The sequence below is a fragment of the Capra hircus genome, chromosome 23 (assembly GCF_001704415.2).
Source record: "Capra hircus breed San Clemente chromosome 23, ASM170441v1, whole genome shotgun sequence".
In the NCBI taxonomy this organism is placed as follows: Eukaryota; Metazoa; Chordata; class Mammalia; order Artiodactyla; family Bovidae; genus Capra; species Capra hircus.
In genome coordinates, this window is record NC_030830.1 from 20,492,377 (window position 1) to 20,520,317 (window position 27,941).

At 38.4% G+C, this 27,941-nt stretch overlaps 2 protein-coding genes across 2 annotated transcripts; both read left to right on the forward strand.

Annotated features, from left to right (window-relative positions):
- Positions 14,794-15,729, forward strand: LOC102185080 (olfactory receptor 2G3-like). The gene has a single exon (XM_005701545.2). The coding sequence runs from the start codon at positions 14,794-14,796 to the stop codon at positions 15,727-15,729; it is 936 nt and encodes a 311-aa protein (XP_005701602.2).
- On the forward strand, positions 22,522-23,463 carry LOC102172147 (olfactory receptor 2G3-like). Its single transcript, XM_005702168.2, has one exon. It carries the CDS (start codon positions 22,522-22,524, stop codon positions 23,461-23,463), a length of 942 nt encoding a protein of 313 aa, XP_005702225.2.

The window sequence follows — 27,941 nt, forward strand, 5'->3', positions numbered from 1 at the left end:
ATTGTGAGTCACCGCTCTTGGTCATTCCTATTTTCTTCCTGTGGGAAAGAAAGTCAGATATTAAAGTCAGTGGAAAAATAACTGAGTAAAGTGAGCATTTTGATAGTGATTTTTATATAGAGAAATAACAGACAAAATAAAATTGTGGAAAATAAAAAATGTAACGTGTTGACTTGTTATACAGAAAGAAATATACAACATCATGAAAACACTCAGTGCTTAAAATATATATATATAAATACAGAATAGAATTAGAACATATAGAAAAGCAAGTTTGAAACGTGTCCCAAATTCTCTGAAGATAAAATATGCAGGCCATTACTGTGCATAGTGTAAAAACCAAAGAAATTGAAAGAAAGATGATGGTTACACATATGCATACATGATAGATAATAGATATAAAAGATAAGTTGAAAAATACATTGAGAGAACAAGAGTCTAACAAGGTACACAGAACTGGAGACCTACAGACAAATTAAGAAGAGTTAGAATTTTCACATTGCAAGTGTTAGATATGGTTATCATTAATATTCATTCTTTTTCTGTGAAGCAAATAATTACTAAACTGATAATTGTATTAAAGGAAACTTCTGTGATCTCCCTAATTGAGTCACTAGTCTGACAACTTTCTAGAGAGAAATACTTTCTAGTATTTACTTTCTAGAGAGTAAATACTACTCTCTAGAAAAATCTACTTTACAGTCCCTAAAGTAGCAAACCCTTGCCCTTAGTAGCCCCTCAGGTCACATACTTTAATGTCATTTTATTACAAGAGTACACGAATTCAGCCACCTAGTACTATGTGTTGACTCTGTTAAAAGTAAATTATGTAGAACCTACCTATATCTTTTTAACTATTAACTTGCAAAGATTAAGAGATACAGTTATGAAAATTTGTGGTTCTGAATGTCAGTTCAGAGATCTCCAAAATGGTTGCAGTCATTTACTTGTGATATCAAATCTAAACAAATTCCTTAAAAACAAAGTAATAAAAATCAACAACAAACCCTCCATTGAAAATTTCTGATTTTCCCTTAAATATCTCCACTAGAAAATAAAACTTACTTCTAAGAACCCATGGCTATTACAATGACTCTTAGACAATTATTGCATAGTCCAGTTTAGACAGAATAAGTGGCTTATCCAAGGGAAAAATCAGTTAAATTTTGAATTTTTGCTAAGACAAAACTATCATGTAGTTTGAGTAGAGTATGATTGTTTTTCCAGAATTAGAGCAAAAGAAAGTAACTGACCCTGGTGATCACGTTGTTTAGCATCTGTCTATCTGCCCATGCATTTTGGTGGGAAAAAAAAAACCCTGAATTAAAATTAACACTAGATACACTAAAATTGACATTGACCTTATCTGGCTTACTTTGACTCTACTATTCAGTAAAGAATAAAATAACTATATTGTTGAAATATTCAATGACTCCAGGAAAAATGTCAGCACATGAGTGACCTCATTTTGCTTGATGTAATTCTACATTTTCACAAATTTTTCCTTGTGCATTTATGTTGCAAGAATAACCAATATTTTCCAAACAGACCACACTGAACCTGTTCTCTCTTTCTGTTGTTAATCAAGGTGACAATACAGAGATTTACATCTGCAAAGAGGAGAAGGTAGTCAATCATTCATCATTAGTCAAACTACTTCCATTCACTGCTGAAGGCAAGTAGCTCTAGATTTCTTCAACTTTTAAAATGAATTTTCCTTTTTTCCACTTTTTTGTTTTTGAGTATATGTGCTGCCAAAGTGAGCACTTTCCCTTTTTCCCAAAAACAACAGAGAGTAAGTTCTACCTTCTGGAAAGAATGGCAATCCAGGGTAGAGGTTCTTGGGGGTTTTGATGAAAAGTTCAATCATGATCACAGATCTAGGACAGGCAGTGGAGGAACCCCATGTGGGCAGTAAACTCAGTCTCTCCTGTTATCTCATACCCCTGTAATCTCAAATCCCTCTAATCAGAAGCTCTTTTCAGATGGATGGTGGTTAGCTTGTTTACTCAGCACAAATTTCTTGAGTTTTTCTTCCCAGGTAACTTCCCATCACTATATTAAAGAGAGAGAGACAGGCCCCTGGAGAGAGAAGAGCCACAGAGACTTGTGCTTCTGTTGTCAGTGGAAGATAATCAATTGCATAATGCCTTGTAAACACATGCCTGCATGTACACAGGCATTTTGCTGTAAAGGTATTCAAAAGAGATACTTTCATGTTGTCATAGTATACTGGATAACAGATAGAAAGGACCAATGAAGTTCCAGTCTGTGAGAACATCCTTTAGTTCTACACATAATAAAATTTGCAGAGCCTGTTAAGGTCTTTCACCTACTTTCTATTACATACTATTAAATAAAGCTAGATAATATTGTGTCAATATTATTTAAATAGTACCTTAAAAGATTTTTTATTGAAGTATAGTTGAGTTACAATGTGTTAATTTCAGGTGTACATCAAATTGATCCAACTTTATACATATATAGTTTATATATTCTTGTATTTTTAATATATATTTATATCTGATTTATGATGTTTAGTTGTTAACTCATGTCCAACTCTTTTGTGACCTCATGGACTGAGGTCCACCAGGCTTCTCTGTCCATGGGATTTTCCAGGCAAGAATACTGGAGTGGGTTGCCATTTCCTTCTCCAGGGGATCTTCCTGACCCAAAGATTGAATTCATGTCTCCTATATTGGTAGGCAGATTATTTACCACTGAGCCATGCTGCAAAGCCCCATATATAATATATATGTACATCTACATTCTTTTAATATTCTTTTGTATTATAGATTATCACCAGCTATTGAAGTCCATATGCTTTACAGGGACTGATATTCAATAGCTTGTTTTAATTTATTTTATAGTACTATATAGTAGTGTTTTTCTGTTAACCTAAACTTCTCATTTATTCCTCATTAAAAGTTTAATTCATTAAAGTTTTTGTTAGAGAAACTCAGTTTTGTACACACACATGCCACAGAATATTTTAAGGAATGGTTAAAAATAAAGCCTTTGTGGGGAACCTGGTCAACCACTTGTAAAAGAATGAAACAGAACACTTTCTAACACCATTCACAAAAATAAATTTAAAATGGATTAAAGATCTAAATGTAAGACCAGAAACTATAAAACTCCTAGAGAAAAATATAGGCAAAACACTCTCCAACATAAATCACAGCAGGATCCTCTATGACCCACCTCCCAGGGTAATGGAAATAAAAGCAAAAATAAACAAATGGGACCTAATTAAACTTAAAAACTTTTGCACAACGAAGGAAACTATAAGCAAGGTGAAAAGACAGCCTTCGGAATGGGAGAAAATAATAGAAAACAAAGCAATGGACAAAGAATTAATCTCAAAAATATACAAGCAACTCCTGCAGTTCAATTCCAGAAAATGAAATGACCTAATCAAAAAATGGGCCAAAGAACTAAGCAGACATTTCTCCAAAGAAGACATACAGATGGCTAACAAACACATAAAAAGATGCTCAACATCACTCATTATCAGAGAAATGCAAATCAGAACCACAATGAGGTGTCATTTCACGCCAGTCAGAATGGCTGTTATCCAAAAGTCTACAAGCAATAAATGCTGGAGAAGGTGTGGAGAAAAGGGAACCCTCTTACTCTGTTGGTGGGAATGCAAACCAGTGCAGCCACTATGGAGAACACTGTGGAGATTCCTTAAAACACTGGAAATAGAACTACCATACAACCCAGCAATCCCATTGCTGGGCATACACACTGAGGAAACCAGAAGTGAGAGAGACACATGTACCCCAGTGTTCATTGCAACACAGTTTATAATAGCCAGGACATGGAAGCAACCTAGAAGTCCATCAGCAGAGAATGGATAAGAAAGCCGTGGTACATATACACAATGGAGTATTACTCAGCCATTAAAAAGAATACATTTGAATCAGTTCTAATGAGGTGGATGAAATTGGAGCCTATTATACAGAATGAAGTAAGCCAGAAAAAAAAAAACATCAATACAGTATCAGTTCAGTTCAGTTCAGTCGCTCAGTCATGTCCGACTCTTTGTGTCCCCATGAATCGCAGCACACCAGGCCTCCCTGTCCATCACCAACTCCCAGAGTTCACTCAGATTCACGTCCATCGAATCAGTGATGCCATCCAGTCATCTCATCCTCTGTCGTCCCCTTCTCCTCCTGCCCCCAGTCCCTCCCAGCATCAGAGTCTTTTCCAATGAGTCAACTCTTTGCATGAGGTGGCCAAAGTATTGGAGTTTCAGCTTTAGCATCATTCCTTCCAAAGAAATCCCAGGGCTGATCTCCTTCAGAATGGATTGGTTGGATTTCCTTGCAGTCCAAGGGACTCTCAAGAGTCTTCTCTATACTAATGCATATATATGGAATTTAGAAAGATGGTAATGATAACCCTATATGTGAGACAGCAAAAGAGCCACAGATGTATAGAACAGTCTTTTGGACTCTGTGAGAGAGGGCAAGGGTGGGATGATTTGGGAGAATGGCATTGAAACATGTGTATTATCATATGTGAAACAGATCGTCAGTCCAGGTTCAATGCATGATATAAGGTGCTCACTGCTGGTGCATTGGGATGACCCAGAGGGATGGGATGGGGAGGGAGGTGGGAGGGGGGTTCAGGATGGGGAACACATGTACACCCGTGGCTGATTCATGTCAATGTATGGCAAAACCACTACGATATTGTAAAGTAATTAGCCTCCAATTAAAATGAATAAATTTTTTTAAACCTTTGTATCAGAAAAGAATTATGCTCTACACACAGCAGTATTATCACTTCATAAATATTGCCAGTGTTATTCTATAGTTGTCTCTTAAGTAGATGGTGTATATCAGGTTTTGTGTAAAATAACCCTTTCAGGTACAGTTTATATTTTACAAAAATTATAAATATATAGATAAAATATAAGATATAAATATATGTATTTAATTTGAAAATTACAGTGTTCATGTATTGGGATTGCCTGTAAACGTTTCTGATGCGATTGGGCTTCCCTGGTGGCTCAGGCGGTAAAGAATGCCTGCAATGCAGGAGATCCAAGTTCGGTCCCTGGGTTGGAAAGATCCCCTGGAGAAGGGAATGGCAACCCACTCCAGTATTCTTGCCGGGAGAATCTCATGGACACAGGTGCTCAGTGGGCTACAGTCCATAGGGTTTCAAAGAGTCCGATACATCTTAGTGACTAATGCTCACACAATAGTAAACATTAGAAACAACAGATATGTAGACTACGTCATAATTTTCCTTCTATAACCTTTTCTTTCAACTGTAGTGACAAAGTGTGAAAATGTAGTGCCTAAAAGGGATAAAAATATTTGCTAGGTGTGCTGGTCCTGGGTTTGTTTGCCCTCAAATTCTTTCTTTGTCCCTTTTCTTCACTGTTCTGTATTACAGGAGGACTGGGGTCTGAAGGCTGCTTCCTCCAGGCTCCCATATTGACTGGCTTTCACATGGGAGATACTGGAAGGAGAGCATAAAGAAGAGAGAAGAGAAGCCAGGGTAATTCTGCCTTCCACTGTGCTGTAGGAGGCTTTTCAAGGTGGGGTGGCCATCTCCTCTTTTCGTTCTAGTTTTGTTGGCAAGCTTCTCATTGTCCCTGCTTCCACCAGGTTATCCTGGGCCTTTGGATTCTTTTGCTTCTTCAAGTCCAGCAGTGGGAACAGCTGCCAGCTATTTCTAGTCTCAAGTTCAACTCTCATTTCACTGTTTGTTTTTCTAGCTATCCCATCACTTGTGTTACCCACTTATACATTAAAGTCTCTCTACGCCCAAGGTAAGAGAAACCCAAGTAAGATGGCAAGGGTTGCAAGAAGGCATCAGAAAGCAGACAAACTGAAACCATACTCACAGAAAACTAGTCAATCTAATCACACTAGGACCACAGCCTTGTCTAACTCAATGAAACTAAGCCATGCCCGAGGGACAACCCAAGATGGGCGGGTCACGGTGGAGAGGTCTGACAGAACGTGGTCCACTGGAGAAGGGAATGGCAAGCCACTTCAGTATTCTTGCCTTGAGAACCCCATGAACAGTATGAAAAGGCAAAATGATAGGATACTGAAAGAGGAACTCCCCAGGTCAGTATGTGCCCAATACACTACTGGAGATCAGTGGAGAAATAACTCCAGAAAGAATGAAGGGATGGAGCCAAAGCAAAAACAATACACAGTTGTGGATGTGACTGGTGATAGAAGCAAGGTCTGATGCTGTAAAGAGCAATATTGCATAGAAACCTGGAATGTCAGGTCCATGAATCAAGGCAAATTGGAAGTGGTCAAACAAGAGATGGCAAGAGTGAACGTCAACATTCTAGGAATCAGAGAACTAAAATGGACTGGAATGGGTGAATTTAATTCAGATGACCATTATATCTACTACTGTGGGCAGGAATCCCTCAGAAGAAATGGAGTAGCCATCATGGTCAACAAAAGAGTCCGAATGAAGTACTTGGATACAATCTCAAAAACGACAGAAGGATCTCTGTTTGTTTCCAAGGCAAACCATTCAATATCAGAGTAATCCAAGTCTATGCCCCAACCAGTAATGCTGAAGAAGCTGAAGGTAAATGCGTCTATGAAGACCTACAAGACCTTTTAGAACTAACACCCAAAAAAGATGTCCTTTTCATTATAAGGGACTGGAATGCAAAAGTAGGAAGTCAAGAAACACCTGGAATAACAGGCAAATTTGGCCTTGGAATGCAGAATGAAGCAGGGCAAAGACTAATAGAGTTTTGCCAAGAAAATGTACTGATCACAGCAAACATCTTCTTCCAACAACACAAGAGAACACTCTACACATGGATATCACCAGATGGTCAACACTGAAATCAGATTGATTATATTCTATGCAGCCAAAGATAGAGAAGCTCTCTACAGTCAACAAAAACAAGACCAGGAGCTGACTGTGGCTCAGATCATGAAATCCTTATTACCAAATTCAGACTCAAATTGAAGAAAGTAGGGAAAACCGCTAGACCATTCAGGTATGACCTAAATCAAATCCCTCATGATTATACAGTGGAAGTGAGAAATAGATTTAAGGGCCTAGATCTGATAGACAGAGTGCCTGATGAACTATGGAATGAGGTTCGTGACATTGTACAGGAGACAGGGATCAAGACCATCCCCATGGAAAAGAAAGGCAAAAAAAGCAAAATGGCTGTCTGGGGAGGCCTTACAAATAGCTGTGAAATGAAGAGAGGTGAAAAACAAAGGAGAAAGGGAACAATATAAGCATCTGAATGCAGAGTTCCAAAGAATAGCAAGAAGAGATAAGAAAGCCTTCTTCAGTGATCAATGCAAAGAAATAGAGGGAAACAACAGAATGGGAAAGACTAGAGATCTCTTCAAGAAAATTAGAGATACCAAGGGAACATTTCATGCAAAGATGGGCTCAATAAAGGACAGAAATGGTATGGACCTAACAGAAGCAGAAGATATCAAGAAGAGGTGGCAAGAATACACAGAAGAACTGTACAAAAAAGATCTTCACGACCTGGATAATCATGATGGTGTGATCACTCACCTAGAGCCAGACATCCTGGAATGTGAAGTCAAGTGGGCCTTAGAAAGCATCACTACGAACAAAGCTAGTGGTGGTGATGGAATTCCAGTTGAGCTATTTCAAATCTTGAAAGATGATGCTGTGAAAGTGCTGCACTCAATATGCCAGCAAATTTGGAAAACTCAGCAGTGGCCACAGGACTGGAAAAGGTCAGTTTTCATTCCAATTCCACAGAATGCTCAAACTATCGTGCAAATGCACTCATCTCACATGCTAGTAAAGTAATGCTCAAAATTCTCCAAGCCAGGCTTCAGCAATACGTGAACCGTGAACTTCCAGATGTTTAAGCTGGTTTTAAGGCAGAGGAACCAGAGATCAAATTGCCAACATCTGCTGGATCATGGAAAAAGCAAGAGAGTTCCAGAAAAACATCTATTTCTGCTTTATTGACTATGCCAAAGCTTTTGACTGTGTGGATCACAAGAAACTGTGGAAAATTCTGAGAGAGATGGGAATACTAGGCCACCTAACCTGCCTCTTGAGAAATCTGTATGCAGGCCAGGAAGCAACAGTTAGAACTGGACATTGAACAACAGACTGGCTCCAGATAGGAAAAGGAGTCCGTCAAGACTGTATATTGTCACCCTGCTTATTTAACTTATATGCAGAATATATCATGAGAAACCCTGGACTGGAAGAAACACAAGCTGGATCAAGGTTCATGGGAGAAATATCAATAACCTCATATATGCAGATGACACCACCCTTATGGCAGAAAGTGAAGAGGAGCTAAAAAGCCTCTTGATGAAAGTGAAAGTGGAGAGTGAAAAAGTTGGCTTAAAGCTCAACATTCAGAAAACGAAGATCATGGCATGCGGTCCCATCACTTCATGGGAAATAGATGGGGAAACAGTGGAAACAGTGTCAGACTTTATTTTTGGGGGCTCCAAAATCACTGCAGATGGTGATTGCAGCCATGAAATTAAAAGACACTTACTCCTTGGAAGAAAAGTTATGACCAACCTAGCTAGCATATTCAAAAGCAGAGACATTACTTTGCCGACTAAGGTCCGTCTAGTCAAGGCTATGGTTTTTCCTGTGGTCATGTATGGATGTGAGAGTTGGACTGTGAAGAAAGCTGAGCGCCGAAGAATTGATGCTTTTGAACTGTGGTGTTGGAGAAGACTCTTGAGAGTCCCTTGGACTGCAAGGACATCCAACCAGTCCATTCTAAAGGAGATCAGCCCTGGGATTTCTTTGGAAGGAATGAAGCTGAAGCTGAAACTCCAGTACTTTGGCCACCTCATGCGAAGAGTTGACTCATTGGAAAAGACTCTGATGCTGGGAGGGATTGGGAGCAGGAGGAGAAGCGGACAACAGAGGATGAGATGACTGGATGGCATCACTGACTCGATGGAGGTGAGTCTGAGTGAACTCCGGGGGTTGGTGATGGACAGGGAGGCCTGGCGTGCTGCGATTCACGGGGTCTGAAAGAGTCAGACACGACTGAGCGGCTGAACTGAACTGAACTGAACTGGGATTAGTCAATGTTTCTTTCTTCCTTGAAATGCTGCTTGAGAAAGACAGATTCTGAATATTGAAAATATTGACCCTTCTTTTGAATGAGGCTCAAGAACTCAATTACTGCTATGTATGATATTATAGATTACACTGAGACATTCATTATATAAAACCGAATCTCGCTTAAGGGGTTCCCTGACAGTTTAGTGGTAAAGAATCTGCCTGCGATGCAGGAGACCCCGGTTCCGTTCCTGGGTCAGGAAGATCTGCTGGAGAAGAGATAGGCCACCCAGTCCAGTATTCTCGGGCTTCCCTTGTAGCTCAGCTGGTAAAGAATCCACCTGCAATGTGGGAGACCCCGATTCGATCCCTGGGTTGGGGAAGATCCCCTGGAGAAGGAAAAGGCTATCCACTCCAGTATCCTGGCCAGGAGAATTCCCATAGTCCATGGGGTTGCAAAGAGTCAGACATGACTGAGCAACTTTCACTTCACTTTCACAATCTCATTTAATGCCACAAATGCCTTTTGGAAAATTATCGACTACACTTAAGATTCTTTATGTGCTGAGAATAATTTATCAATATATATTTTTTACTTTTATTTTTACTATATTTTACTTTACAATACTGTATTGGTTTTGCCATACATTGACATGAATCCGCCACGGGTGTATACGAGCTCCCAATCCTGAATCCCCCTCCCACCTCCCACCCCATATTATCTCTCTGGATCATCCCCGTGCACCAGCCCCAAGCATCCTGTATCTTGTATCGAACATAGACTGGCGCTTCGTATCTTACATGATAGTATACATGTTTCAATGAAGAAAAAGGCCAATGGCAACAAATCTACAGATGCTTTCTCTAGCACTAAACTCTGACTAGGCTTCTCTGGTGGCTCAGAGGTTAAAACATCTGCCTGCAAGGTGGGAGACCTGGGTTCAACCCCTGGATCGGGAAGATCTCTTGGAGAAGGAAATGGCAACCCACTGCAATATTCTTGCCTGGAGAATCCCATGGATGAAGGAGCCTGGTAGGTTATAGTCCATGGGGTTGCAAAGAGTCGGACACGACTGAGCGACTTCCCTTCACTTTCAGTTTCAAACTCTGACTACCCGATAAACAGCTTATTATTCTAATATATATTAAGAGTAGTTTAATTCTCAGAAAGTGTTTCTGAATAATTCACTTCAATATCGTTTTTCTTTTTTAATTGGAGGATACTTGCTTTATAATGTTGTGTTGGCTTCTGTCATACAACAATGCAAATCAGCCATTATTATACACATTTCCCCTCCTTTTTAAGCCTCCCTCCCTCCCTCCCATCCCACCCCTCTAGGTTATCACAGAGCACCAGCCGGGTGGTCTGTTTTATACAGTAGCTTTCCACTAGCTATCTATTTTATGCACGGTAGTGTATATATATCAATATTACTTTTCAGTTCATCCTACTCTCTCCTTCCCCTGCTGTGTCTACAAGTCTGTTCTCTATGCGTCATCTCCATTTCTTCCCTGTAAACAGGTTCATCATTACTATTTTTCTAGAATCCATATATATGCGTTAATATATGATATTTGTTTTTCTCTTTCTGACTTACTTCACTCTGTAAAACAGGCTCTAGATTCATCCATCTCACTACAATTGACTCAAATTTGTTCTTTTTTCTGGCTAATATTTCATTGTATGTGTGTAATTGAATATATTTCCTCTTAATCATTAATATTCAAAGATGATAACAACTACAAAATATTCAATATGTCAAATCAGTGAAGAACTAATACATTATTTAAGAGGTCAATGATGATCGAATATGAGAGCTCTGGTTAACCAACTTAGTGAAAATATACATAAAAGGATGAAATATGTAAAGATTTTACTGAAGAGTATGAATTCTACTTGGATAATGGAAAAAAAACTGTAGATGAAAACTTGCATAAACTTAGTATTTGGAAGATTTTCATAGGCAAATCAAAAACCATGGTGATGTGTGCATTTTTTGTCTGACAAATTGAAAGTGAAAGTGAAGTCACTCAGTTGTGTCCAACTCTTTGCAACCCCATGGACTGTAGCCTACCAGGCTCCTCCATCCATGGAATTCTGTGGGCAAGAATACCTGAGTGGGCTGCCATTTCAGATTACATGACAAAAATAATCACTGATTTGGAATGAGCTCTCATATTCGATCATCATTGACCTCTTAAATAATGTATTAGTTCCTCACTGATTTGACATATTGAATATTTTGTAGTTGTTATCATCTTTGAATATTAATGATTAATATTAATGAGTGGACTCTTAGGCACTGACCTTATGAGAAATATGGACTTTTTTCAACTCATTTAAATATAACAATGTTGTATCTGTAAAGTAAATATGTAATATTATGAGGACATATTATAAAGCAAATATTTTATTATAAAAAATTTCATCACAGAAATTAAGGTAAAATGGTAAACACATTTAATGACTAAAAATATGGAACTTATTCAAATAACTTGGTGCATTCTTATAACAAAGTATTACTCAGGCACTGGTGTTACAGTTAATATTTATTGATGTTGAAAAATATTTATATTTGTTAATGAAGATAATAGATTACAAATGAGAAACAAGTCTCACTTATCCAATTATGTAACTAAAGCCTAATAGAAAAGGCATTGCTTTTTTTTTCTTTTCTTCACCCACAGAAAATAATATAAGAACGTATACACTTGAGGGGCTGGGGTGAAGGTGATGGAGTTTGTCTACAATATTGCCTGGCTGGAGATAAAGCAAATATCCAGTTGAGGAATGCCTTCCTTTACACTTCTCCCTTGAGAAAGCCCTGTTCTGGACACTCTAAACTCCATGTTAATTTGAAACTTGGAGATACAGATCCCTGAGGTCTTGAACATCTATCTCCCATGTACTTCTCAGTTTTTTTTCTAATTTGATTTTCTCAAAGGACTACTGCTCAAGAACTATTTACTTCTACTGAGTTCATTGGTATTGGGCATTGATATTCACTTCAGCGAAGCAATTGTAACATGTTTAAATCATGTTGCCCATCTTCTTTTCTGCATGCTGACAAAGATATAAGGCAGAAGGAGGATGACCTAGACGACGGAAGAAACCCTTCTTAGTTTCTTTTATTACCACCTCTCTCTCCCTCTTGAGTGGCCTCTAGGTATATTAGCCAGCATTGACTGACTCAGCAACTTTAAAGACTCACTGTGTCTCTCCTCCAGATTCCCTTTCAGGAGTCCTTCCTCTACGCATCTTTGCCAAATATAATCATTTTTCATACCACAAAAATAATCAGAAAAGGACATGGCAGAAAGAAAGTTCTTGAACTTTTTGCCCAAAGGTAAAAGATGTTCCTCTAGATATTTCTTCCATTTGACAGTAGTTAAAATCTTGATATAAGCTAAATGTTCTTCAGTGGAAGAATGGATAAAGGAAAATGAGATTATCTATCTATCTGGTGCAGCCATGAGAAAGGAGATCCTACCATTTGCTACAACCTGTATGAAAATACTATATGGTATCACTTAAGTGCTGAATTAAAAAAAGACAGAGATACAGAGAATAGAGACTAGAATAATGGGTTCCAGAGACTGGTGAGGTGAGTTGAGGTGAAGTCACTCAGTCGTGTGCGACTGTTTGTGACCCCGTGGAGTGTAACCTACTAGGCTTCTCTGTCCATGGGATTCTCTAGGCAAGAACACTGGAGTGGATTGCCATTTCCTTCTTCAGGGGATCTTCCTGACCCAGGGATCGAACCCGGGTCTCCGTCATTGGAGGCAGACGCTTTAACCTCTGAGCCACCGGGGGAGCCACCAGGGAAGGCCCCCGGGGGAGGGGTAAATGGAGCTTGAGTCGTGTCCGACTCTGTGCGACCCCATAGATGGCAGCCCACCAGGCTTCCCCGTCCCTGGGATTCTCCAGGCAAGAACACTGGAGTGGGTTGCCATTTCCTTCTCCAATTCATGAAAGTGAAAAGTGAAAGGGAAGTCGCTCAGTCACGTCCGACTCCTAGCGACCCCATGGACTGCAGCCTACCAGGCTCCTCTACCCATCGGATTTTCCAGGCAAGAGTACTGAAGTGGGGTGCCATTGCCTTCTCCGAAATGGAGCAATGTATGTCAAAGGATACAAATTTTCAGTTATAAGAGTAAGTTCTGAGGAGGTAATGTGTGACATGGTGACTTTAGTTAATAACATGGTATTGTAGACTTGAAAGTTGCTGAAAGTAGATCATAAGCATTCTCACCTCACACAGAGAAAAAGAGTTAACCAATGTTATCTACATGAGGTGATGAATATGTTAATTTTCTTAATTCTTGTAATCATTTTGCAATATACATGTATAGCATGTTATCATGTTGTACACTTTGAGTACATACAATTACATTTGTTCAACTTTCTTCAATAGCATTAAAAAAACAAAAATTTGAAAGCATGTTTATTTCACTTAAGATGCCATGTTAGTTGTAAAAGTATGTACATACCTGAATAAGCTTACAAATTTAGTTTTCATTATTTCTAAATGATTCAACAAGATACTGATTTTAGAACATAAAGGGGACTTCCCAGGTGGTGCAGTGGTGAACAATCTGCCTGCCAATTCAGGAGATGTGGATTTGGTCCCTGAATTGGGAAGATGCACTGGAGAAGGAAATGGCAACCCACTGCAGTATTCTTGCCTGGAGAATCCCATGGACAGAGAAGCCTGGCGAGTTATAGTTCACAGGGTTGCAAAGAGTTGGACATAACTGAGCACACATGCTTGATGAGAGCATAAAATTTGGGGACACAAAAGATGATATTTTAGAAAAATCGTAAATGAAGAGGTATGGCAAAATATAATCTGGACTGATTCTGTTTTGCAGAATGTAAAACTGATGACAAAGACATATTTTGCTTTTTCATGACATTACCAAATGCTAATTCCTTGTCTTTAATTAGGTGTGTGTGTGTGAGTTTTTACCTTATTTTTTTTTTTAAATCTGAAGACATTTTATCAAAAACTGAACAAATTGCATACCTGAGTTTGTACATCTGTGTTATTATGTGCATGTATCACAAATATCTTTTTTTATCAACTTTGAGGCATAAAAACTTGTCATCAGTTGTTAAATAGCTTATAAAGTTATTTAGCTTTCCTCTCTGCTGAAATTCACCTGTGTCTGACCCTATACACACTCTGATCAAATATTTAGTTATAAGAAACATTTTCAGAATTTTCTTTGTCTTTGAGTAACAAAGACACAAAATATGTTCCATTTATTTTTCTGATCTACTGACTCGTTATTCATTATTTTTACATTGTAATTTCTGTGGAAGCAAACAATGATCACTCATAATTCATTTCATACTAGGCGCTTAAATTTGCTTCAGCATTCCTATCCTCTTTTCCTCCCACTTCTACTAACAGAATTATATAGCTACTCAAACTGAGAGCTTTTCTTTTCTTCTTCGAAAAATTACCTTAAATAATACTTTTCAACAAATGGGAAAATAAAATGGTCACACGCACAAAAAACAGGATGGGTCAAATATTTATTGAGTCAAGAAATGATGACACAAAACAATGCTTTCGTTTTTAAGAATGCTTTTTTAATAATTACCATTTTTCCTTCTGTGTGAAAACTGACTAGTTATGAAAATCTGAGTTTACTTCAAATTTTACAAGTAAGTAGCAATAATGTTATTTCCCTCAATTGAATTTTGTGTCCATTTTTCTCTTTTACAATAACAGACTAATGGAACAAAATAATGAAACATCTGAGGGAGATTTTATTTTGCTTGGATTCTCAGACCAGCCTCAATTGGAGGCTATCCTTTTTGTGGTCATTTTGATATCCTATCTTTTGACCATCCTGGGCAACACAGCCATTATCCTGGTCTCCTGCCTGGACTCCAAACTTCACACACCTATGTATTTCTTCCTCACAAATCTCTCCTTTCTTGACCTTTGCTTAACTACCAGCATCGTCCCACAGTTATTGTGGAACCTGAAGGGACCAGCCAAGACCATCACATCAACAGGCTGTGCCATACAACTCTATGTGTCCCTCTCACTGGGTTCCACTGAGTGTGTTCTCCTGACCATCATGGCATTTGATCGCTATGTAGCAGTCTGCAGACCTCTCAATTACACCATTGTTATGCACCCATCATTTTGTAAGTCCGTAGCAGGAATAGCCTGGCTATGTGGAATAGGAAACGCTCTTATTCAAGGAACCATCACCCTTCGCCTTCCTCGCTGTGGACATCACCGTGTGCACAACTTCTTATGTGAAGTGCCTGCCATGATCAATTTGGCCTGCTTTGACATCCATGCAAATGAAGTCCAGCTTTTTGTAGCCACATTAGTTCTCCTCCTTCTTCCTGTGGCTTTGATATTGGTCTCTTATGGATTCATCGTGAAAGCAGTAACAAAAATTAAGTCATTCCAAGCTTGGCGTAAGGCTCTAGGGACCTGTGGTTCCCATCTGCTGGTGGTGTCCCTCTTCTTTGGGACCAGCTCAGCCATATACATTCAACCAAAGAGATTCTATGGCCATAGCCAGGGGGAGTTCCTTACACTCTTCTACACTGTTGTAACTCCCACCCTGAACCCCCTCATATATACTCTGAGGAACAAGGATGTGAAAGGAGCCCTGAGAAGAATGCTGAGACTAGAACAAAATTCCTAAGGAAAAATCAAGGAAACAGTGACTTTTCATTGAGGAAAATTATTAAGGAGACCTAAGATTTAATAACTACTCCCACGTGACTGCTTACCTTTCTGTCTGTATTTACCAACAATATGGCTACTGTGGTTTAGAAAAAAGAAGCACATTTAGACTCTACTTGTGTATCTCATGGAACTTCATCTGTGTGTATGTGTGTGTTCTATAAACATATTCATACTTTCTTCTACTAAATGTCTTTAAAGGCATATCCCAGAATAGGGAGATTTAGTGATCTACCCAATATGTATGTGCTTACATATTTGATTAGGGAATTAAATAGTGTTTAATATGAAACAGAAAATGGAAACGTATGTATTAGCATGAGGAAATTACTGTTCTTTTGTAAAAGAGCCCTAATGTGACATTGTTTAAAACATTCTACCACAGTATCCCAATTCTTTCAAGGAAAAAAACAACAACAACAAAACAAAACTTGAAAATATGGGCTCTTTTTACAGTAAGGTACCAGATTTATGAATCTACTTAAAATGCTATTAAGGAAGAAAAAGGTTTGCTTTTAAATGAAAGCAATAGAAATAATTGTTAAATAAGTATAGAAGTTACTTAATAATTTAATGAAATACTAAAACTTAATGTAACTTAATGTAATCTAATTTCAAATGGACCAAGGTTCTACAGGGCAAAACCTTGTATTGAATCTTACTCGATGCTGTATTTCTTATTTCAGGGTCTCTGAAACTGTAAAATACATGGGTTCTGAAGCCAGACTTGGTTTGAAACTTTGCTCTTTCTATTTATTAGCTATGTAAAACCTTTTGTTCTTTACTTAATCTCTCTGTTTCTCAGTTTAATCACCTCACAGGTTTGCAGTGAGAATTAAATACATTAATTCATGCAATGTACTTTAAAATGACTCATGGCTCTTGTAAGTGCTGAATAAATCTTAAAGATTATTAAATACTTTCAAAAACACTATGGTGTTCTATAACCTCCAAATTCTGCAGTCTTCCTCCATCCTTCTTAACTTCTGCTTGGTTTGTTTGCAATTGTCTTGTATTCTGCATTGTCCTGTACATTGCACTTCTTTTTCATTGTGCTGAAAACGCTGAGACCAACCAAAATCTCTCTTTACTTCACTTCTCTTTAGATCAGCACCAATTTTCACTTCTTAAGAGCCAGTTTAAATTATGTAATCTGTGCTGTAGAGAATATGATTGATATTTTGGGTCAACATGCTTGAGTTCAAAACCCAATCTATCAAGCTAATCAAGTAGATCAGTACTTAATACTTGAGTGGTAATAAGAGTTCCTAATTTACATGACTGTTGTGATAAATAAATCTGAGTTTAGCCGATCATCTGTTATATATTAATAGAAATCACACAATAATTAAGGCTATTTCTACACCACTTTTGTGATTTAAAAACTCGTGTTGACTTGATAGACCTTAACCATCTGATCTCTCTGATAGAAACTTTCACCACTTTCCAAAATTATTTTAATAACATTTAAATAGACCAAAGGATCCCCATTCCTTTTCATAACTCCTCTAACTCAGCATAAAATCTAAATATGAGTTCTACTTTACAGTTAGGTCTACCTGATGCTCACATGAATATGAAAGTCTTCTTAACCTTATTCCTTATTGTTATCTTAACCCTTTTCCTCCATCTTATTCACATTCCATTGCCCTAATTCAGATTCTCTATCTTGATTTTAAATAAGTTTGCAAGCACATGACCCTGAGCTGAAAAGAGTTTATGGATATATTTGGCGTGGAGATTATAGTTATTTCGATAACTGTGAGTGCTTTCAGCTGTGTAATATGCTCTCTGCTGCACAACAGACCTTTATACCAACCCAAGCAGCTCATGTAGTTCACCTTCTAGTCTCTGAGACACTTGTTGTTATCTATGACTGAATTTCTAAAACTTCTAAACTGTTTCTTCAAACCCTTCTTTTGTCCATAATGTTTGATTATTCCATAAAATTATTTTCCATATATAATTCTATTTTTCTAATTTTGGAGAAGGAAATGGCAACCCACTCCATGACTGAATTTCTGAAACCTCCAGACTGTTTCTTCAAACCTTTCTTTTCTCCATAATAAGTTTGATTATTCCATAAAATTATTTTCCACATATAATTCTACTTTTCTAATTTAAGTGGCTTCAAAGGATTGCTGTTCTTTAGTTGCTAAGCCTTGTGCTACTCTTTTGTGACCCCATGAACTTAGCCCACCAGACTCCTCTGTCCGTGGGATTTCCCAGGCAAGAATACTAGAGTGGGTTGCCATTTCATTCTCTAGGGGATCTTCCCAGCCCAGGGATCAAACCTGCATCTCCTGCATTGGCAGGCAGATTCTTTACCACTGAGCCACTGATTACTAACGTCCAAAAACAAAAGTTCAGCCTAATAAATTTTATGATTTAATTGGTTTATTTAGCAAGTCATAAATCAAGTAGCTTCCCATCTACCAAGTAAAGAGAAGTTATACATAATAGGAGACTTTTATAGGCAGAAGGCGAAAGGACTGGATTGTTCAGATAAGCTATCTAGGGGGATGAAAAGGGACTATGTATTAGATTACCTCATTGGCGCTGTCAACAAAAATTTAATCAGCCTCAGCCTATCTAAGAAAGAATTGGAAAATTTTATTCGAACCACATTTAACAATTATAACCCAAGAAAAGCATCTCAGAAAGCTCAGAGAACTGTTCCCTCATTAGAAGTCAAAACACAGTTTATATATGTTTCTTGAGACAGAGGGCTGTACATTAAATGAGGTATTCTTGACAGTTTATATAATTAGATTTTAGCACCTTCATGGTAAGTCATATGACCCTAAACAAGATCAAGAAAAAATGTTGTCTTTTAAGGAGTTGTCTTGTGGCTGCCTTTATGGATAATCAGGTGTTCCTGCCAATGGGACAGGTTTAATCAACACATAACGTAGAGACACAATTCACTGTGTGGGGAAAGGGGAGGCTAAGGACAGAGAAGAAATTTTATTTTTAAATTTTTATAGTACTGTCAGAAAATATTAATTTTATTTCAGTGTATTGACAAGAAAATTCCAGACTGACTAGCTAAAACCACACTCCTGAAGGAGGCTGTAACTACAATTAGGTTAGGTTTTGTGTCTCGGTTTACTTTTCTGAGCTTAGCACAGTGACTCCATCTCGGGTTGGTCATTCCTTTTTTAAATAAAGTATCAGTAGCACAGAATTCCAGGTTCTCTAGCATTATGATCTAATGTATCCCTTATCTTCTACAACATGCTGTCATTTGTCTTTTGTTCTATTAGTATTTAAACACCCAGCAGTTTCTTAATATTCAGGGCAAGTTATTGAACTTGTAGGTAAAATTATTCCATTATAGTAAGTGGAACAATAATATCAAGTTCCTAGGGTGGTGAGTACCTCATGTAACATGTTTGGCAGAGTACCTGCTACCTAGCAAAACTCAGTCCATGTTTACCCATGATATACTAACAGTAAAAGTACTCATGGGTGTGATTATAGTAGAAGAACGACAATTTTATTCCTTTATCCATCCTTCCTGTACCATGTAGCAGTTCTTTCCCTGCTCCTGGATTACATCTTTAGAATGTCCCATAATCTTTCCAGCCATTTTCAAATGGTAAGTCAACTTTTAGTAATAAAGTGTTTTCACATTAGTAATTAAAATGTCCACTGTCGAGTGACACTTAATTTACATGTAAAGATTCTGTGTTTCCTGAGCTTGACCCTGTTCCGGTCTGAGAACTTGCAGTGGGGATTTGGGTGAAGTCAGTCCCTGTTTTCCATCTTGTGCATCTTCCTCTGTGCCTCTAGCTGATAAGTGTAGTTTCTGAACTTGCCAGGGTAAACCTGTGCAAAGGGAAAAGGGGAATCTAGGCTGGAATGTTTACTAGTCTCTGTAGTAAAAGACTGACTTTTCTGTTTCTCACATTTATGTTATTTTTAGTCAATTATCAGGCAATTATTAATGTGAGATCAACTAGCTAACTTCATCAGTTATCAGGGGAGTAAAAATTGAAATCATGAAATATACAACCAGATTGGCTAAAATTTAAAATACAGAAAGTATGAAGAATATTTGCATCTTCAATTCAAATACACAAGATTTCTTTTTGTATATTCTTAAATATACAAATATTCAAGGTTACAATTCAATTTGTAACCTTCAATTATAAATATAACAGAATATATTTGTAAATAGCAGGTACATATATGTATAATATAGATTATATTATTAGAAATTTAACACGAATATGGCAGAAATGAGAAAACAACTCAGCATTGGGTGGTAATGAGGGCCGACTTTAAATATCTCTGTTGGCCTAAATGGAAACAAGAAAAATCAGAGGAACAAACTCTCTCTTTCAGGATCATCTCCTGGGACAGTTCTTATGATGCTACAGGTCCTGATATTAATTGCCATGTTGGGAGAACTGTTTCCATGGAACTTTTCCATATTTGGTGATCTGTATCCTTTCCAGTCTCTCCTGACTTGCTGACCTTAAGGAAGCTCCATCTTAAATAACAGTCCCTAAAACTAGTACATGGGCCTTCAGAGCTCATTTCAAAGTAATAATAATTTGAATCCTATGACTTAAAGTTTTTTTTCACAATGAGAGTATCAGTATACAAAAAAAAAAAAGGAAATCTGGAAATGTTCCTCTTTTAACTTATTTACATCTTCTGATGCCTTGCTTTTATATCTACAACATACTTTTGACTCTTAACTTTTAATGGCAAATTGAGATTCTATTTTAAAGTGATGTTCATCCAGGTGTGAAGATCATATGGTACATGAGTGATGATAAATTTTGCATCATAGTGGAATATAATCCTTCTAGAAACCTAAAGTGAACATACTGTTATAACTCTCTGTATAAATGAGGGGCAAGTTCATGACTGTGAATTGATCTTTCATGGTATTTCTGTTGAGGTATTGCATATACGTGTGGGGGAATGTGGTAGGAGTTAAAAGACAGGAGAAATTCTCATTTGAGAGGATAAGGTAGCAACCTGCAGTCTGAATTAAAGAAAATCAAACAAGAGACCTGGGTTTGGCTTTTTGTTACTCCTTTGATAGGAAAAATGAGTACTTTTTAGGGGACTAAATAGTTGGGAATTGACCATGAATTATAGAATCGAAGGAATTATGCACATATGCATGTATTTGTATTTTTGTACATGCATATGAAGATATATAATTGTGAGAGTGTTTATAAGAAAAATATGTCTGTATGATATAAACTGGTTTGTTCCTTAGAGGTCCTTTTGTATGCTCATTTTACTGTTATTTACTTTTGCTATTTTGAGTGATCACTCAGTGACATCATGCTGCTGTTGAATGTCGAGATCTCACACTGGATGCTTCCCTTAACTTCTTTCCTTTTCACTGGGTTCTTCTAAGTATCATTTTTACGTGATAAGTGAAATCAATACATCTTATATATGAGTATATTTTACATCCATGATTAATCTTCCCAACAAGTAATAAAACAATTTTAGGATATGCAATTATTAAGGAAGAATTTTGAAATCTGAGTGATTTTCACTTATGACATGTAAAAGTACCTGTTTGTCTTAAACAGGAAATAGAGTTACGATCTTTGGGAAATAAGGTTTGTATCAGTGAATATACTTTAAACATTTGCATTTATAGCTGTTTGGACTTTTTAAAAGTCCGTTACAAATCCTGGCCTTTTAATCTTCCTGAAGATAAAAATTCAATGTGGATTTGAAGTGCACTGAAGCAGGCTTTTTCATCCCATCAAAGATGCTTCCTTTCCTGATCCTCATTCCTTTCATCAGATTCAACCACCTCTTCTTTCAACACACAAGACAGGAAAGCTGACTCCCTTCCTCAACACCACACACCAAAGAAGGCAAGGAGGTTTGCTCTGAATATGTTTATGAATTTACATCACTAATAAGTGGTAGGACAAATGAGTTGACTAATCCTTAAAGGAAATAGATTTTTGAAATCATGTGTGCATAATGATTCAATATTTAGATATAAATGTTAATATTATTCCTTTCAATAGCCAAATGTTTGCCATTTTATAGGATAAATAATCTCTATAATCTCCAGAAGTAGGCTGTTATTTATATATATGAAAATCCTGGGGAAAAATGCCCAACTCAAAATTACAGTTGAATAATTGAAATATTATTTATACATATTATGTATCAGTATTACTAAGTTTTCCCCATTTAATTTGAATGATTTTTCATAAGCTATAAATTGATCATATGCATTTTATTCTTCTGCTATTCTTTATTTTTTGTGATAAATTTTATCTCACCTTCTAATAGTTATCTCTCAAGAAAATTCTTTCTTCTAAAATTAGCCATCATGTACCTCTCTTTGTAGTCTGGGCTTTATTGTCATTTGCTGCAGCTTCTGAAGGACACTGCCAAAATTTATTCTATGGGGCACAGTAATTTCTCTCAGAGTCAGTGTTTCAAGGAGAAATTTTAAAATGTTGATCTTGGCTTCCCTGGTGGCTCCACTGGTAAAGAATCTGCCTGCAATGTAGGAGGTGCAGGTTAGATCCCTGGGTCAGGAAGGAGGAAATGGCAACCCACTCCAGTATTCTTGCCTGGAGAATCCCATGGACAGAGGAGCCTGACATGCTTACAGTCCATGCAGTTGCAAGAGGCAGACACAACTTAGCAACCAAACTACCACCACCACCACATTGTGACCAGAGGCCAATACATTATCCTTTCTCTAAATTCTTACAATGTTTTCCTCCTTTTTGTGAACAGGGTGATGGGCATGAACAGTAGCAGTGTCAAAGAAGACTTTGTCCTGGTGGGCTTCTCTGATCAGCCCAACCTAGAAAAGATACTCTTTGTGGTTGTTTTGGTATCGTATCTCCTGACTCTGGTGGGAAATACAGTCATTATTCTGATCTCCTCTACAGACTCTAAACTCAGAACACCCATGTACTTTTTCCTTACTCACCTCTCCCTAGTTGATATCTGCTTTACTACCAGTATTGTCCCCCAGCTGCTGTGGAACTTAAGAGGACCAGCCAAAACCATAACAGCCCTGGGCTGTGCTGTCCAGCTCTACGTCTCTCTGGCTCTGGGCTCCACTGAGTGCGTCCTCCTGGCTGTAATGGCTTTTGATCGCTACGCTGCAGTGTGCAAACCTCTTCACTACGCAGCTGTAATGAACCTGCGGCTGTGCCAGGCTCTGGCAGGGGTTGCGTGGCTGAGTGGAGTAGGAAACACTCTCACCCAGAGCACTGTTACCCTCTGGCTGCCTCGCTGTGGACACCGGTGGCTCCATCATTTCTTCTGTGAGGTACCCTCAATGATTAAACTTGCATGTGTGGATATCCATGCCAATGAGGTCCAGCTATTCATTGCTTCATTGGTCTTGCTCCTCTTGCCCTTAGCACTGATATTGATGTCCTATGGACATATAGTCAAGGCAATTATTAGGATCAAGACAGTCCAGGCCTGGCGCAAAGCCCTGGGGACATGTGGATCCCACTTGATGGTAGTATCCCTCTTCTATGGGACCATTACAGCTGTTTACATCAAGCCCAACAGTTCTTATGCCCATACGTATGGGAAATTCATCTCCCTCTTCTACACAGTAGTGACTCCAGCCCTCAATCCTCTCATCTACACACTGAGGAATAAAGATGTGAAAGTAGCACTGGGAAGACTTTTTCACAGAGCCAGAGACCTAGGCTCATAAAAAAAAAATGAAGCTGAGCACAAAGAGGTCAATTTTTTGATGGCAAAATGAAGCTGAAAGTCATCTTGTACATTCTTTCTCTAAAGAAACACTAACCTATAAGGAACACACACAGTCATCACAGTCTGCTATTCGGCCTCAGAATCATCTGTGCTCGCAACCTCTTTCCCAGGCTTATTTTGGACCCTTTGAAGCCGCTATCTCCCCACACCCTTTAATTGTCCATTATTCACATAATTTCTGTTTCTTGCCCTCCCTTCCTGCTTTTCTTCAACCTTCCTTTCCTTTTTCCACTGTTCATTCTATTTTTCCAATTGTTCTCTCCTGTATTACCCCTTGCCTTCCCTTCCCTCCCCTCCTTTTTGTTGCTTCCTTCCTTTCCCTCTTTTTAGTCTTTCATTTCTTTCCATTTTTATGAGGTGCTTAACAACTACTTCCCTGGCTGCTTCTACACTATATCCTTCCCAACAGTATTCTAACAATTCCTCGAAACAACTCTGTCTAAAAGTAATTTCCCATTTATCACAATAAAGAGCTTTCATTTGCTCTGTGGTGTCCAGTGAAGCGAATAGACTCTAAATGTGTGGATTTTAACTCCACAACTTCCTTTCTGAGCTTGTGCAAGTTTTATTAAAGATTTTTTGTATCATATTTACTTAGGAGTAAAAAATGAATGAAACGTCATTATTATGTTTATCAAAAGATCCAAAAGGCAACGTAGTGTAAGTTTAAGAGGCTTTTCTTTGTTCATTTTGTAATGCAAGTGCCTGACTTAAGCTATGATTATGGAGGCATCCACTTCAAATGTTCTTAAAAAGAACCATTGCTAATCACATGAACAGATAAAGAGCCAGGCTGCCCCCAATCCCATACTCTTAGACTCTTTTGTTTCAGAGATCTTGATTGATTTTGGGTAACTGACAATTTGGGCCACTTGTTTTTCACTTCCTGCTCTTTTAATTCCCTCTCTTATGTTTTCACCAATGAAGAGGGAACCGAGAAATCCAAGGCCACCACCTTCAGCCTCATTGAAAGCAAAACCCTAGACCTGCTCTCTCTCTATTCAAGACCAGACTTGCTGTGTATACTCTTGAACTTGTTAGTAATGAACCTTGTTCTTTTTTCAAGTTTCTCAGTGGTTATTGTTGAGGACATCTTGCAATCAGAATAAGAACCACAAAGGGCTAATCCAGCCACAACACTGTTTACCCGTAGGCTGAGACCAGCACAAAACAATAAGTAAAGCATATGCAAAAGGTGATCAATAAATAGCAATTACCATCTTTTCAATCTTATTTTCTGATCATAATATTCCCTCTATTTTAGTCTATATATGCTTACTGCTTACAGTTATGTTCAATTTACATAGTCAATAATTAGTTACTGTCAGGTGAGTGTATTCTCCTTGGTTTTTGTCTCATAACAACAAAGATTTGAAGTGACGGACATTAAAGCCCCCTCAGCATGTCGCAGTTCTTGGGTCTTGGACAGACCCTGTTATAGCTCTCAGGTCTCGAATAGACCGTGTTATAGCTCTTAGACAAATCAGTGTTATAGAGTGTTACAGCTCTATTTTATTTAGAAGATAGCTGGAAAATTCATCTTCGAGGTGTGAGGGCACTTCGATCCAAAGACTCAAAGAGAAGAGGGCCCCAGCACGCGGGAGAGAGAGAGAGAGCCCTTTGGCTCCTCTTTTATGTTTTTTTCTTCCCCCTGGGCCTGCACTATGCAAATTGGGCTTAGCCAGGAGTGCTGTTTTACCTGAAGTCTTCACTCTGGTCCTCGGACCTTCCTTTGACCTTCCTCTGTTCTATCTTCAAGGACTTTTCCCTTCCTTGTATTTTAGCCACCACCATTTTGGACTCCTTTTCCCTATTCCAACTTCCACTGGATCATGGAAAAAGCAAGAGAGTTCCAGAAAAACATCTATTTCTGCTTTATTGACTATGCCAAAGCCTTTGACTGTGTGGATCACAGTAAACTGTGGAAAATTCTGAAAGAGGTGGGAATACCAGACCATCTAACCTGCCTCTTGAGAGATCTGTATGCAGGTCAGGAGGTAACAGTTAGAACTGGACATGGAACAACAGACTGGTTCCAAATAGGAAAAGGTGTACGTTAAGGCTGTATATTGTCACCCTGCTTATTTAACTTCTATGCAGAGTACATCATGAGAAACGCTGGACTGGAAGAAACACAAGCTGGAATCAAGATTGCCGGGAGAAATATCAATAACCTCAGATATGCAGATGAAACCACCCATATGGCAGAAAGTGAAGAGGAACTAAAAAGCCTCTTGATGAAAGTGAAAGAGGAGAGTGAAAAAGTTGGCTTAAAGCTCAACATTCAGAAAACGAAGATCGTGGCATCCAGTCCCATCACTTCATGGGAAATAGATGGGGAAACAGTGGAAACAGTGTCAGACTTTATTTTTTTGGGCTCCAAAATCACTGCAGATGGTGACTGCAGCCATGAAATTAAAAGATGCTTACTCCTTGGAAGAAAAGTTATGACCAACCTAGATAGTATATTCAAAAGCAGAGACATTCCTTTGCCGACTAAGGTCTGTCTATTCAAGGCTATGGTTTTTCCAGTGGTCATGTGTGGATGTGAGAGTTGGACTGTGAAGAAGGCTGAGTGTGGAAGAATTGATGCTTTTGAACTGTTGTGTTGGAGAAGACTCTTGAGAGTCCCTTGGACTGCAAGGAGATCCAACCAGTCCATTCTGAAGGAGGTCAACACTGGGATTTCTTTGGAGGGAATGATGCTGAAGCTGAAACTCCAGTACTTTGGCCACGCCATGCGAAGAGTTGACTCATTGGAAAAGACTCTGATGCTGGGAGGGATTGGGGGCAGTCGGAGAAAGGGACGACTGAGGATGAGATAGCTGGATGGCATCACTGACTCAATGGACATGAGTCTGAGTGAACTCCGGGAGATGGTGATGAACAGGGAGGCATGGTGTGCTGCGATTCATGGGGTCACAAAGAGTCGGACATGACTGAGCGACTGAACTGAACTGAACTGAACAGTTGCTCATTTATATCTGGATGGAAAAATAATCACCTGAGGAGAGCTGTTCTGAGAGACTGCTTCCCAGGCCTGAAGTCCTCAGAAAGTCTGCCAAATAAATCAGAATTCTAAAGAAAGAAAGAGAGAAGGAAGGAAAGAAGATGAAAAATAGTCACCTGAAAAATGTGGCAAAAATAAGTTAGTCCATTTTTTTTTTTGTCTTCATAATATGGAAAAAACATGTTTATTTTCTCCGCTCAAAAAGTGTGACACATTTGCTTTCAATTGTGACAACAGAACCTAAGCTGTTATTTCCGAAAGGACAAGTATAGGAATGTGGTAGTAAAGAATATTTGAACTCAGAGATCAGACACTATGTCCTGTCTCCATCATTTATTTCCCAACTGCATATCTCCATGTAAATCACTAAGAATTTCTAACCCTCATTTTCTCCATTTCTAAACTGAGGACAGCCTTAGAAGGCATATAGTAAGAATTTGGTCAATGTTAGTTATCATTAATAAACTTTGTTGATCTTGGTGATAAGCATGGTGTCAGACTGAGTGACCCTGATAGTAAATATATGTTTTCCAGGCATAAATTTTGTGGGTTGTTGCAGCTCACAACTCTACTAGTTTCAGTTATGAAAATCAAATGAGTTCTGCTTTTGACATCTAATCAAATATGTTGGTAAGTTGTTTCATTCAAACATGCTTTTTTTTTTTTTTCATAGACAAGCCAATAGCAATTAGTCTCAGTTCAGTTCAGTCACTCAGTTGTGTCTGACTCTTTGCGACCCCATGAATTGCAGCATGCCAGGCCTCCCTGTCCATCACCATCTACCGGAGTTCACTCAAACTCATATCCATCGAGTCAGTGATGCCATCCAACCATCTCATCCTCTGTTGTCCCCTTCTCTTCGTGCCCCCAATCCCTCCCAGCATCAGAGTCTTTTCCAATGAGTCAACTCTTCGCATGGCGTGGCCAAAGTACTGGAGTTTCAGCTTTAGCATCATTCCTGCCAAAGTACACCCAGGGCTGATCCCCTTTAGAATGGACTGGTTGGATCTCCTTGCAGTCCAAGGGACTCTCAAGAGTCTTCTCCAACACCACAGTTCAAAAGCATCAATTCTTCAGCATTCAGCTTTCTTCACAGTCCAACTCTCACATCTATACATGACCACTGTGATCTAATAATTTTGAATCAATTATAATATCTAAGTCTTGCTTTGATTTTGGTGGTTTTCCATTGCCAGAGCTGAGGGGAAAAAGTGTTCCTCATGTAAACTCTCAACAAAGATATCTCTATTCCTAGTCCACTTCATATTTGCTTATAGTTCACCTCCCAACCTCCAGACTGAATTCATCTATTATAATAGTAACAGATGAAGTCTTTATTGGCAAGGTTCTCCTGAAAAGCTTTATCAGCAGGATCCATTAATCACCTGTATAATTATCCATATTTT